This window comes from Penaeus chinensis, chromosome 20 (assembly GCF_019202785.1).
Source record: "Penaeus chinensis breed Huanghai No. 1 chromosome 20, ASM1920278v2, whole genome shotgun sequence".
NCBI classification, from domain to species: domain Eukaryota; kingdom Metazoa; phylum Arthropoda; class Malacostraca; order Decapoda; family Penaeidae; genus Penaeus; species Penaeus chinensis.
The window spans coordinates 10,710,661-10,725,660 of NC_061838.1; the positions used below are offsets into that span (position 1 = coordinate 10,710,661).

At 51.9% G+C, this 15,000-nt stretch overlaps 1 protein-coding gene across 1 annotated transcript in view; it reads right to left on the minus strand.

Annotated features, from left to right (window-relative positions):
• LOC125035892 (Golgi apparatus protein 1-like) overlaps nucleotides 1-13,193 on the minus strand; it is a 38,001-nt gene extending 24,808 nt beyond the window's left edge. The window contains exon 1 of the mRNA XM_047628203.1: nucleotides 12,757-13,193. Within this exon, the coding sequence (XP_047484159.1) occupies nucleotides 12,757-13,104 (348 nt within the window). The 5' untranslated portion in view covers nucleotides 13,105-13,193. The remainder of the gene's footprint in view (nucleotides 1-12,756) is intronic.
• Nucleotides 13,194-15,000: the final 1,807 nt, after the last annotated feature.

Below are 15,000 nucleotides of genomic sequence, written 5' to 3' on the forward strand. Positions count from 1 at the left end.
CTCTCCCTCTCATTCTTCACCCTCTCCCTCCTTCTCCTCCTCTCTTCTCCCTCTCATCCTTTCCTCCGTCCATCAGAACTCCTTCTCCTTCTCCCTCTCTAAATCCTCCTCCCTCTCTCTCCTTTGCCCTCTCATCTCCTTTCCCTCTCTCGGTCCTTTTCCCCTCCAGGTTTCCTTTTCCCTCTCTCATCCTTCTCCTCCTCTCCTTCTCCCTCTCTCTCCTTCTCCTCTCCCTCCTCACCTTCTCCTCTCCCTCTCCCTCTCCTTCCTCTCCTTTTCCCCTCCCTCTCCTTCCTCCCCCCTTTCTCCCTCTCTTCCTCCTCCCTTTTTTCCCTTTCCCCTCCACCTCCCCTCCCTTTCCTCCCCTCCATCCTCCTCCTTTCTCCTCCCCTTTCCCTCCTCCCTTTCTCCCTCCCCCTTCCCTCCTCCCTTTCCCCCATCTCCTTCCTCCTCCCTTCTCCCTCACCTTCCTCCTCCTTCTCCCTCATCCTTCCCTCCCTTTTTTTTTTCTCCTCTCCCACCACCCTTTCTCTCCCTCTCCTTCCTCCTCCCTTTCTCCTCCCTTCCTCCTCCCTTCTCCCTCACTTCCCTCCCTTTCTCCCTCCCCTTTCCCTCCTCCCTTCCTCCTCTCCTTGCCTCCCCTTTCTCCCCTCACTTCCTCCCCCAACTTTCTCCCTCTCCATCCCTCCTCCCTTTCTCCCTTCCATCCTCACTCCCTTCTCCTCCCTCCTCCTCCCTTTCTCCCTTTTCCTCCCCTCCCTTTCTCCCTCTCCATCCTCCTCCTTCCCTCCCCCCCTCCACCTCCTCCCTTTCCTTCCTCCTCCTTCCCCTCTCCTTCCCCTCTTTCTCCCCTCCTTTCTCCCTCCCCTTTCCCTCCCTTCTCCCTCTCCGGCCTCCTCCTTCCCCCTCTCCTTCCCCTCCCTTTCACCCTCTCCATTCCCTCCCTTTCCCCCCTCTCCTTCCTCCTCCCTTTCCCTCTCCTTCCTCCTCCCTTCCCCCTTTCTCCTTCCTCCTCCTTTCTCCCTCTTCCTTCTCCTCCCTTTCCCCCTCTCCTTCCTCCTCCCTTTCTCCCTCTCCTTCCTCCTCCCTTTCTCCCTCTCCCTCCCCTCCCTTTCTCCCTCTCCCTCCCCTCCCTTTCTCCCTCTCCTTCCTCCTCCCTTTCTCCCTCTTCCACCCCCTCCTCCCCTTTCTCCCCTCCATCCTCCTCCCCTTTTCCCTTCCTCCTCCCTTTCTCCCTCTTCCTCCTCCCTTTCTCTCGCTCTCCTTTCTCCTCCCTTTTTCCCCCTCTTCTTCCTCCTCCTTTCTCTCCCTCTTCCTTCCCTCCTCCCTTTCCCCCTCTCCTTCCTCCCCCCTTTTCACCCTTTTCCTTCCTCTCCCTTTCTCCCTCTCCTTCCTCCTCCCTTTCTCCCTCTCCTTCCTCCTCACCTTTCTCCCTCCTTCCTCCCTCTTCTCCCTCTCCTTCCTCCTCCCTTTCCCCCTCTCCATCCTCCTCCCTTTCTCCCTCTCCGTCCTCCTCCCTTTCCCTCTCCTTCCTCTCCCCTTTTCTCCCTCGCCTTCCTCCTCCCTAGATCAAATTCTCCTCTCCTTCCTCCTCCTTTCTCCTCTCCTTCCTCCTCCCTTTCTCCCTCTCCTTCCTCCTCCCTTTCTCCCTCTCCTTCCTCCTCCCTTTCTCCCTCTCCTTCCTCCTCCCTTTCTCCCTCTCCTTCCTCCTCCTTTCTCCCTCTCCTTCCTCCCGCTCCTCCAATACCTCCCTATCTCACCTCTCCTTCCTCTCCCCTTTGCTTCCTCCCTCCCTTTGCTCCATCTCCTTCCTCATGCCCTTTCTCCTCTCCTTCCTCTCCCTTTCATTCTTCTCCTCACCTTTCTCTCATTCCGTCCTTCCTCCTCCCTTTCTTCCTCTTCCTTCCCCTCCTCTCCCTTTCCTCATCTTCCTTCCATCCTCCCTTTCTCTTCTCTCCTTCCTCCCCCTTATCTCCCTCCCTTCCTCCTCCCATTTCTCCCTCTCCTATCCTCCTCCCTTTCACCCTCTCCTCCTCCTGCCCTTTCTCCCTCTCCTTCCTACCACCCTTTCTCACCTCTGCCACTCGGCCCACTCCCACTGCCCCTCGCCCACAAATCCTCTGCCCCTCGCATCACTAAGCGGATCCCTCTGCCCCTCGCCCACTCCCTCTGCCCCTCGCCCACTCCCTCTGCCCCTCGCCACAAAGTCTCCTCTTGCCCCTCGCCACAAAATCGCCCTGCCCCTCGCCCACCATCGCCTCTGCCCCTCGCCCACTCCCTCTGCCCCTCGCCCACTCCCTCTGCCCCTCGCCCACTCCCTCTGCCCCTCGCCCACTCCCTCTGCCCCTCGCCCACTCCCTCTGAAACCTCTGCCCTCCGCACCACTGTTCCCCTGCCCCCTCCGCCCTCAGATAAAAAAGCAAAAAAGATGAACTCCCTCTGCCCCTAACGCCTACCTAACACTTAATCCCATCAGCCGACCTCGCCCACTTTCCCTCTGGCCCCCTCGCCCACACATCCCTCTGCCCCTCGCTACCACAGTCTCCTCTGCCCCTGCGCCCACAGCTCCCTCTGCAACCCCATCGCCCACAAGGTCCCCTCTGCCCCCTCGCCCGACTTCCCTCTGTCCCTCGCCCACTTGCCCTGTCTCTCGCCCACTCCCTCTGTCTCTCTCTTGACATATATCTGCCAAGCACCCTCCTTTCTTCTTCCTCATTCCTTGTTCAGTAACTGCATTATTACATATCAGAGTCACCCCTTGGTACGTGTATGCTTTATTGCTTTAAACATGTTTTAGTTGCATGTTTCTTGTTATTTCTTTCCACTTTCACTCAAACATAAGAGGTATCTGTAAAAACATTTTTTTTTCTTTTTTTTCACATTATGTATTTCATATAGGCCTATGACAATGAAATATACATTTTCTTGTGTGGAATAATGACTCATTCTTAAAGACACACCACTCCCCCACAGCACCAACACAACTGAGGCGAAAGAATAAGCGTCCATATCAGCCAAACAACCCAACCAAGCCAACCCACGGGAAGTCAATCATGACACCCTTCATTCCACACACAGACCTCTACCTGCCTCCTCCCGCCCAACTCTAATAAACAACCAAACCCTACACACTCTCACCCAATACCCACCAACAATCCACACCGTATCCAATCCCCAACATCCCCAAAATCCACCAACAAACCCATCCAACTAACACAATACCCGAATACGCCACATCTCCCCCTCCACACCTCACCCAACCCTCCAACACATCCAACCCCCCTCATTTACAACAACCACAACCAATAATCAACAACCCAAATTGCCGACAATGGAGCCCCCCACCCCCCCCCAAAAAGCCAACCAACTAACCCCTACGGCTACACCATCCAAACTCATTAAAGCAAATCCCCCAAAACACACCGTTACCTGCCAGGCTAGTCACCCCACCCAGAACGCACCAACCCGCCCAACCACATCAGTACCATACCTCCCAAATCAAGCACCTACGCATATGTCACCTTTTCCCCCAGCCCCCCCACAACCATAGCTCAAATCAATAAACTCGACCCCATCCACTCACCACAATGACACCCATCCCCATCCGACCCCGGGACCGCAACCACACCCCACCAACAAAATACATGATGCAACTCACACCAAATTAAACAAATAAAACATACCATCCCCATACACACTACAGTATATCACTCGACCCCGCCATCACACCACTTTATCACAACACGTCACACACACTCACTTGCTGAACACACCATCCCCCCCACCCGCCAACCGACGAGCCAAATCACCGGCTCCCCCCCGACGACCTGCCCATTCCACCATACACCCAATCACCACCCACCCAAATACCAATCAACTACCTCTAATACCACCACCCAACAGCCCCAAATCCACAACCTTGCCCCCACACTAAACAATCCAATACGGGCAAACGCCCTACGCCCACTTCCCGAAGACCACCAACTCCCCAACCCCCCCCAACAATCCAATACCCAACCCATACCAAATCCACGATCCATCAAATTCGATAGATAACATCTTACAACCACAAGCCAGAAAATAGGCCTCCGCAAACACCCGACCGAGACCACCAAAATTCTCCACAATCATAACCACACAAGCAACCGAACGCCCCCAAACAGCCACAGACCGCAGAACTACCTACTCGCCTACCGACCACCCGGGGGCTATCCCCCTGGCCCCCCTCGAGCCAGGCACTAGAGCTCGACAGAAGCGGTTAACAAAACAATATCGGTCCGGAGCATATCCCACATCCTGATCATCCACACTCAAAATACATCCGTCGCCCCAACATACAAGTACAAACCAACCCACCCCCCCAATCCGCCCAGCTGACAAACGAAACCGGCCATCAGACCACCACCTAGCACCAACAGAAATCCGGCGCCACCCACAACAAATCAACTCACTCAAGCAATCAACGCATCTAACAATCATTCGCCCAAGCTCCAATACCCAACTAGACATCGTCACATAATACCGACGACACATCCCCAAGCGCCTCCCCGCATCCCCTAAACCTCCCAGCCTCACAACGGCCACAGGGGTGAACCTGCTCGCTAACACATCGCCCTTACGGGAGCTCTCCCCCACCACACGCACAAACAACTACCTATCATCAACACACATATCGCCCGGCCTCTCCAAATCTACTCAAAGCGACTAACCCCCTTGCTCGCCGCGGGCCAACAATCCCAATCACAATCTTACATAATCTGCATCCCCACTGGTCGGCTCCCAATGTTAAGACTCTGCCAAAACCCACCCCTCAAACCGTTCCTAACCGTGCCCATCCACCATCATCAACGCCATGGACAAGCCGTATGCACGAAGGCCACTTCCTACCCCTACAACCACACCACCGGACAATCCCCATCCCTCAACCGCCACATCCACCGCAGCCAATCTCCATCAAAACCCCAGCAACTTCCACCCACTCCCGGCAGCTTCAGTCCCCTCTAACGTTGACAAGACGGCCGGCCGCCCGCCCTTGCCTACCAGCAACACAACCCCAGAAAATCACATAACTTGCAAGATTCCCAAGAACCCCGCACCAATGCAGCTACATATCATAACTACGCTCCTCTCGACTTCAACTCCAGGCCTCACAACAACCTTAAACGTTAACACAACAACACGTACCATTACACTCGAAACATTGTTCCCAATCCCAACCAACCATGAACCACGCCCCCCATCCCCAGAAAAGTCACCCACCAACCGCTCAGCTACACCTCCCACCCCAATACAGCACTAATCCGGCCGCCAGGCGCACCCGACACCCCCGCGACCCACTCACCAAACGCCCATCACGCGTACACGCACGACCGCCCCCGAAGGACGAGCACAACAATCCCCCCGCCGCCCCCGCATGACATTACAAATGCCCTCACCCATCACCCCCTTCCACATCACAGCCTCGCGACCGAACTCGCCCACTACAAGCATAACCGGACACAAGTAACCCATCAAAATTCCGACCATCGCCCAAAATACCATCATAAGACCGCAGCAATAGGCCAATCCATTCTACATACCAACTCCTCCAACGCAAGGGTAGAGACGCACATACAAACAATCCTACTAAAAGCACAAAAAATCACTCAATCACATCCCAAATTTCAAAACCCCAACTATCTGACACAAATTCAACAATCCACCCCCCAAGCGCCCGTCCACAACCCCACTCACCCATCATCTGAAGCTAACACCACCCCAGCCGTACTTGACATGCCATCCCAATAAAGCCAAAATCCCACTAGCCTCACCAATCAAACAATCTAACGCCACAAGCGCACCGTCGCCAAATCCATCCCCAACCACCAAGGACTGCCGAGCGCCAGCACAACTCCAATCCCTCGCACAAACCAACCCTAGAATCAAACACTGCACCATCACAACCAGCTCCCGACAATAGGCACCTACCACACAGCCCCAAGCATACAATACCACAAGTCGCACCACCACTACAAACCTCTACACGACACCCGAACATCGCCGCCCACAATAACCCCCCTGCCACCTACCCACTCTGCAACCCCCAACTCAAACACCCTCCCTGCAACAACAATTAAACTACGATTTACCATGCGTCGCACGCCAAACCACAAAACTACCACCAGCCACACCTACCAGGGGCGCCGACAACCAGCCATAAAATAACACCAGCCACCAGCACCATACCCCACAATCCACACAACCAAATTACCCGAACCCACCCCCCACTACACGTCATCAACCTCCATCTCGAATCATCAACCCCTCCACGCCAACGAGACCATGTCTCAACATACCAACCATCCAGTATCACCACTTTCGAGGGACGAACCAACGCCCGCCCGCGTCCACAACGCAGCACTCCCAATACGCATAACCAGTGCACACAAGCACCCCCCACCCATCCCTACTCCCCACACTTCTAGCCCGCTACCACACCAAGATGGCCTCCAATCTCCGGAGAGACTAACCGAAACACCCCCGCGTGGCCCAAATACACTAGCAACCAGAGCAGTCAAACTTCCCTCGGACCACTCCCCATCAATGGGGCCTCCTGATACCCAAGAAAGCCCAGGACCAATCCCTTCACAACACCACAGACCCCCCACATCCACCACAATAGTAACAGATCAACAACACTCCCCTCCACAAGTAAACCTGTCCCAAATGTCAACCCCCAATGCAGATCACTGTTGCTGGAGGGGGGGGTCCTGCGCCTCGCCAGTGGCTGCACCCACCCATCGGACGCGAAGGATAACCCAGCGACCAATCCCATCCAAGAAATCATGCCCAGGCCCTAGACACCCACATCACACACCTCCGAAAAGATCCTCTAACAGCAATCCAGCCACCCAACCCCATCGGGTCCCCAATACATCAAAAACAAGAGACAGCGCCCGAGCCCTCAAAACACCACTGGACCCAATCGCGGGACGGGCGCGCTGAACTCCAACGACGGTCATCATCCCGTAAAAAAAAAAAAGAAAAAAAAAAACTTAAAACTCTCACAAATCATCAATCCGCCGGGCAATACTTCCATAATAAGCTGCCCCAACGTCAACTACCCACAACAACAAATCTGATATACCCTCCCGGCATGTCCGGGGGACCAGGACAATCTACGCCAACGCCCCTCTCCAAACCAACGCGTCGACAGTACAAATAGCTCCATTGAGCCGCTCAGCCGTCCACATACCGGGAATCCTAACACACGCACGACCAACCTATCCAGGGGGTGGGGCGCGCAAGAGCACCCCAAGACTACCCCACCATTCCCGGCGGGTTCCCGCTCTGGAGCATCATGACACCATATTCACGAGCCCAACGTCCTCCCACGACCACTCAACACAAGTACCGGCACGCCATTCTGCCCGGGCAAAGCCCCAACAAACCCACACCACCAACGCGAACCATCACACAACAATCTCATCCATCCCCACCTCTCCCACGCCCCCCCTCAACCTTCCAACCGCCACGCAGCGATCACGCACTAACACAATACACCACAGCGCCCTAGACAAATCCCCCCCCCTTAGACACAATACAAATCACCCAGCCCCCAAGCTCAATCACACCGCACAATCCCACCCCCACCCATCCAGCGCCCCCCCTAGATCCCACCCACCCTGCCGGGCTCAGAACTAACGTACGACCCGCCCCTACCCCCACATCGACTCAACCAGGCCGCCCAACAGTACCCCGTTTCCACCTCCCACGCCCTACCCCGCCCCACCCACAACATCGCACGCAACCCCCAAATAACTGCCCACTCCGCCCACTACACCGCCCCTACCCCACACAAACCGGCGACCCCTCCAACCCCACCGTCGGAACATCATTATACACAAACAGCGAAGTACCTCCAAACTAACCCCCATCCCACTCAACCCGCCACGCACCCTCCCACCCAGAACTAAATCCCCAAAACCTCCCCTTAAAGCATGCTCCAACGCCACCCCAAAATAACCCCCAAAAACATTCACTGGGGGGGTCCCCTCCGTTCACCCCGCCAAAAACCGCGACACAACACCGCCACCAAAAGCACCCGAGGCTGCCCCCACAACGGACAGCCCACCCGGGTGACCAACCGAACCACGGGCCCCTCCAAACCCCCCACAAACCCAACACCAAGCATATGACACAACACAAAATGCTAAACCCAGCCTCGCCTCCAAAACCCGGGCTCCCAAACTCGCCACACCCACCAACCGTACAGACCAACGGCACCCCTCCCACCCAACTATCAAACAACCCCGACCGCCTCCACTCAATGGGACGAGCACCATCCCCCACCCAACACCCCCCGGCGCGAACCAATACAACCCCTCGCCACACCCTACCAGACAAACAGCTCCATACAGACCACACACCCCCTTCAAACCACCCACCCCTCACCCCAAACCGTAGCCCACCATCAGCGACAGCACACCAAGGCTGCACACCCGCCGCACGGCACCCCCAGGATCAAGGCAGCTCACACCCGGCTGAGCCCGACTCGCGCGCCCAAAAACCACCCCCTACTGCACTGACCAGCTCATTGCGCAAAATCCCCCCCCAAAATGGACTCCAACGACAAGAATCCCATACCAACACCCCATGACCGCCCAGCCCCGACATCGAAAGGGGGACAATACCGCGATCAAAAACTTGCCACCCCCAACACACCCGCAACACCATCTGCCCCAGTCAGCCACCATCGTCATCGAAACAATCAATCACCTACAACCCGCACAATGCCCCGCAACACCTGACAATAACCAACGCCAGACTGCGCAGCCCAGAGCCCAAAGGCCGCTGGCGGCCATTCAGTTAACCAACAAACCTCGTCCCAACAATCACATACCCAAACCACACGGAGCCCCCAGCGGCCTTGGCCCTGCCTTCCCCAAACCAACTACCGACCCCAAAACCCGCCACCCACTTCCCCGCCGTCCCCCAGCCCCACCGACCCGAAAAACCTCGCCCCGGACAGCCGCGATCCGCCAACCAGTACGCCCACCCACGCCCACAGCCACCCACCCAGTGCCACCACCACCAAAAACCACCAAAGAACGCCGCAGCCCCTCGGAACCTGTACGGCCCACCCCCTACCCTGGGTGGGGGCAATTACTACCCAATACCCCTCGCCCAACTACCTAACACGAGCTACAACGAATCCCACCTCCCCACCCCCCAACGCCCCATGCCAGGACCCAGCAACACGCCCGCACCAAACGTTTAAATACCCTGCCCCAAAGCAACAACAACAATCCCCTACCCCACCCTCACCAGCCCCCCCGTTACCAACAAGCGGCCCTCAATCACTTGAAACATCCCAAACATACTACCACGGGATGGGCAACCCCCACATAACAACACCCTCACACTATTACCCACACCACATCACACTCGATCATCCATTCTCACCCCACACAGTACCACCGCAGGTACCCGTGAACTGACCTCCCCACACCCATCAGAGAGAGCCACATCCCCCTGCCCCCCCATACCCCACCACCGCACCCTGAAGCATACCCACCACAGACCCACCATCCCATCGCGAATGACCCCTTAGATCTAACCAAGACAGCGCCTCCCTACGCACCCTTACCCCAACCTCAAACCCCAAAACCTCCACCTAACACCACTATCCAATAACGAGACCCCCGCTTCACCCCGCCATCCATCCACACAAGCACTACATTCGCCTCTAAGGCACCCGCTCCGTCCGGGTGCCGTCCAGCCAACCAGCCCCTTCCTGGCACCCGCCCACCCCGACAAAAATAAGCCCGCCACCCCCGCAACTACGCCCCAACAACGCTGCACCACTCCCCCTCTCCAGCTTACAAAAACACACTCCCAATTGAAGCCACGCGAAGGTCCCACACGCCCCCATCACCCCCCCCCCACGCCAGTCCCGCCGACCATCGGCACCACCACCAGCGCCCGCCCCCGGGGGGCCCCCGCCCACGGCACTCCCTCCCACGCCATAGACAGACCCACACCACCTCCAAAAAGGACTCTCGCCGGCTCGCAGGAACACCCAGACCCACTGGACTACCTCCCTCAACATATGGAGCAGCGCCCATCACGACCCCCCCCCACCCCCCTGACTACCAGTAAGCGCACAACGACCCCAGTGGGCGTCGAGTGGAAAACCCCGCACCGCCAACTGAGCAAAGCCCCCGCTTCAAATTAACAGATCGCTAACCGCGCGAGCCACGGGTCACCAACAATCCCTACGCAGCGCTCGGGCCCCCAATCTCACTAACCCCCTGCCCTACCGCTTACCTCCCGACAACCCCACTAGCGAGCAAAAATCCACACCCATACGAAAATCCACCCCCCTTCCTCCAGCCCCGCCCCCCCCCACCGACCGACCCCGTCCAATACGGACCCCAATGCGGCCGGCCCCACCCAGGCGGGGAGAACGCCCCATCAGCCGTCCCAGTGGACTTGAAATATCAAAGGCCTATATTTCCTTTAAAAAATAAAAATAATAAGAAGACATTTCTTGTGATCATGGAATGAACGAGCTTGAGGGTTCACAGTTCTGAGCTGTTTGAAAATCATGAAAACCTAGTCTCACCTTTTGGCAGTCAAACTACACAAGGAATATAATGAAATAAAGTTGACAATTCAGAAAGGTACAAGAATTCAACAAAAGCAAAACTGGAATCCAAATGTAGTGACAAACTTGGTACCAACAGTTTGGGAAAACTGACAGCTAAAATAAAAATCATAGGCTTCAATACTGTATCTGTGCACTCTGGAGCCTGATCTAGGTTTACAAGTCAACAGGTTATTGGCTATTGCTGTAAATGAAACAAATACACTAGATTTCCAAGATAATTTATCAGTAAACATATTTTCCTGGTAGACCTGGGCATAAGGGCAATCATTTGTTGATAGATATATAAGGAAGACTTAAAATCTATTGTTACATAATCTATTATATTTTGTAGAACAAGCAAGTAAAGAAGCAATGTACTAAATACCTCATGTTTCTTTATTACCTGAGGCTAGTCATCTACATGTTAGCATGTACAATACAATGGTTCCATCTTACCATTTCTAGCATACTGAACAATTACACTTGTTTTGCTTGTCTTGGCATGCCCCCTTCTCATGATAACAATAATGCACCCATTTCTTATAGAACTATCCAATTATTATGAAAAAAACACTAATTTAACAACCATAAAGTACTAGGAGTCTACAGTGTGTGTGTGTGTGCGTGTGTGTGTGTGTGTGTGTGTGTGTGTGTGTGTGTGTGTGTGTGTGTGTGTGTGTGTGTGTGTGTGTGTGTGTGTGTGTGTGTGTCTGTGTGTGTGTGTGTGTGTGTGTCTGTGTGTCTGTGTGTGTGTGTGTGTGTGTGTGTGTGTGTGTGTGTGTGTGTGTGTGTGTGTGTGTGTGTGTGTGTGTGTGTGTGTGTGTGTGTGTCTGTGTGTGTGTGTGTGTGTCTGTGTGTGTGTGTGTGTCTGTGTGTGTGTGTGTGTGTCTGTGTGTGTGTGTGTGTGTGTGTGTGTGTGTGTGTGTGTGTGTGTGTGTGTGTGTGTGTGTGTGTGTGTGTGTGTGTGTGTGTGTGTGTGTGTGTGTGTGTGTCTGTGTGTGTGTGTCTGTATGTGTGTGCGTCTGTATGTGTGTGTGTCTGTATGTGTGTGTGTCTGTATGTGTGTGTCTGTATGTGTGTGTGTCTGTATGTGTGTGTGTGTGTGTGTCTGTGTCTGTCTGTGTGTCTGTGTCTGTCTGTGTGTCTGTGTCTGTCTGTGTGTCTGTGTCTGTCTGTGTGTCAGTGTCTGTCTGCGTGTGTCTGTCAGTGTCTGTCTGCGTGCGCGTGTGTGTGTGTGTGTGTGTGTGTGTGTGTGTGTGTGTGTGTGTGTGTGTGTGTGTGTGTGTGTGTGTGTGTGTGTGTGTGTGTGTGTGTCTGTGTGTCTGTGTGTCTGTGTGTCTGTGTGTCTGTCTGTCTGTGTGTCTGTCTGTCTGTCTGTCTGTCTGTCTGTCTGTCTGTCTGTCTGTCTGTCTGTCTCTGTCTGTCTCTGTCTGTCTGTCTGTGTCTGTCTGTCTGTGTCTGTCTGTCTGTCCAATTTCTCTACTTTTAAAATATTATAAATTATATATTTTAGAAGGCTCTAACATGCTGAAGAAGTATCTTCATTATGATGTCAACAAATATGAACATCATGGTTTTAATTATGTGAGCTTAGGCTACACTCTCATTATCAAAGAAAACTGATAATACGAATAAATAAAATAATAATAAATAAATAAAATAAATAAAACACCATGGAAAATGTGTTTACTAGTAAAAATCAGTAATATATGAAATCTATCATTCACTACATGACCTCAGTATCAGCCAAGACGATATTATTTGCAAACCTAAGTTAGGCTCCAGGTACATGGACGGATTAGATCAATTATGATCAGTAATGACTACCAAAGATTATGAACCTAAAACAGTCAGGCACACACAAGCAACTTCTGTTATATCATAGTAAAAAAAATCTTTCATTGTTTCCTTATCAAACCAAGCCCTTCCTTCTTCACCCTTATCTATCCTTGCCTCCACCTCCACCTCCACTCTCATTTACCATTACATAGCTTCAATCACCTTTGCACACCCTAATTTACCTCTGCATGCCTTCTTTCATCCTAACGTAACCCCATTAGACTTTAAAAGCCCTCATTCACCCTCGAACAACTCCCTCGCCCTCAAATACGAAGCGAGATACCGACCCTCTCATTCTGCAGACACTCCAGGACGGCGAAGTTGTTCCTCAAGTTGTCCCTGCAGATCCTCTCGATGTCCTCCTTGCAGTCGGGTTCCTCTATCAGCTTGACGACGGAACTCCTTCCCTTGGGGCTCCCTCCTCCTCCTCCTCCTCCTCCTGCCGCTCTCCCTTCCATTTCTGTTCCTCGTCCACCTCTTTCTCCTCCCCTTCCCATTCCTTCTCCTCCTCCTCCTCCATCCGAGCCGAAGTTACTCCTCTTGGGCACAGTATTCGCCAACGCCACTCCGCAAGCACAGAGCACAAGACACAACCTCACCGTCGACCATGGCAGTGAGCCGTGACGTGGGGCCATATTAACAGAATATCGAAAATAGGAAGAACAAGAGACGATCTCCAGTCTCTTATCTGTGATCCAGCGTCTCTGTGTTGGCTCGGGAGGTCGCTTGTACCAACAACATGAGGACAAGGGGAAAGGACTAAAGTGTATCCAATATTCGGTTATCATTTATTCATTACATTGTCTATTAGTCATTTGGTGTCCTATATGGGGTTATCATTGTTATTCTCTCTTTTCCATTGATTTTTTTATTGTCTCATATTCCTATTTTATTAGTATGAAGGAGTGTTTTCAGCTAGAGTAGCGGATCTAACCCTCTGCAATCTGGTGACACACTAAAAATATTTATCGCACTTCGCTACGACACTAATTATTATACGACTGAGATTCTGTCATTCATACATAGAGCTCGAAAATGTACATATTGCTGTAAATTTCTCCAGAAGAGAACTTAATTAGCTATGATCAATGGAAAACTGTAGGTTTGGTGAAGCTGATCCTCAACAATATCCCAAAGTCTCAATAAAGTAATCATTTCTGAGACAAAAACGCCCATCTGCCAAATGCCAAGCGACACGCCTGGAGGCAATTCACAAGCGACGCACAGCCCCTGAGTGATTGCTCGGTTATCATTGATCCGCTGTATCCATCATATATTAAAATCCGATGTTTCATTACCTGTCCTTTGTCATTGAGATACAATTCATTTTTTAAGTGCGTTTCATGTTTGTAGCCTATTCATTTCTGGACAATGAGTGTATTCAAGGGGAAAGTAACAATTAGCTGATATTACCCACTCATCATATAATCTATTGGCCGGTAAACAGTTATAATTATCAAATCTTACTATAGGTAGCTGATATTACCCACTCATCATATAATCTATTGGCCGGTAAACAGTTATAATTATCAAATCTTACTATAGGTAGCTGATATTACCCACTCATCATATAATATATTGGCCGGTAAACAGTTATAATTATCAAATCTTACTATAGGTATTTTATTTTATTGCATGCTTTAATCGTATCTTATCTCTACAGCATTTTATCAATATAAGATCAAGGTACGCTTGCAAATAGAGTGATGCAAGTTCAATCTTTATTTCATCTTTTAGTAATATTGCAGCAATTTTATTTCTCATATAAATATATTCTAGTGCTTATCTTTTTCTTAGTATGGCCCCCTGACGCTTTTATTCCACAAGAATGCATTTTTGTTAGTATGACTCCGTTTTAATTCGGTTTTATTATTTTATGATTATATATCGCTTTGTATTTCTGTGGTTTAGATGGTACACATTTTTTTAATATAGCTATATAATTTTTTTCTTCCAGTAATGTAACATCTGACATGCATCTATCTTGAAATACGGAAAATCTACTTGCTTTTAGAATACATTTGACACCTTTCACTACAAAACAGAAGTTACAGAAGTACAGACAGACACACACACACACACACACACACACACACACACACACACACACACACACACACACACACACACACACACACACACACACACACACACACACACACACACACACACACACACACACACACACACACACACACACAAATAAGAATATGCTAAACTTGGTACTAATATCAACTAAAATTGTATGTACCTTTGATATGTATAAATATACCCTTCTTTTTGCTAATGATGTCATGGTACAGTCTAAAATTGTATGTACCTTTGATATGTATAAATATACCCTTCTTTTTGCTAATGATGTCATGGTACAGTATAAATCACAATTGATGTGGTCGGAAAATGCCTCAAAGAAAAATCACCTATCACCAGTGCTCTAACATATGGCCTCTAGCCTCCGGTGCGCCCCCCCCCCCCCCCCATTACCCATTCTGACCCTCCCTAGGAAACTTGACCCGGCAGTGTTCTGTACA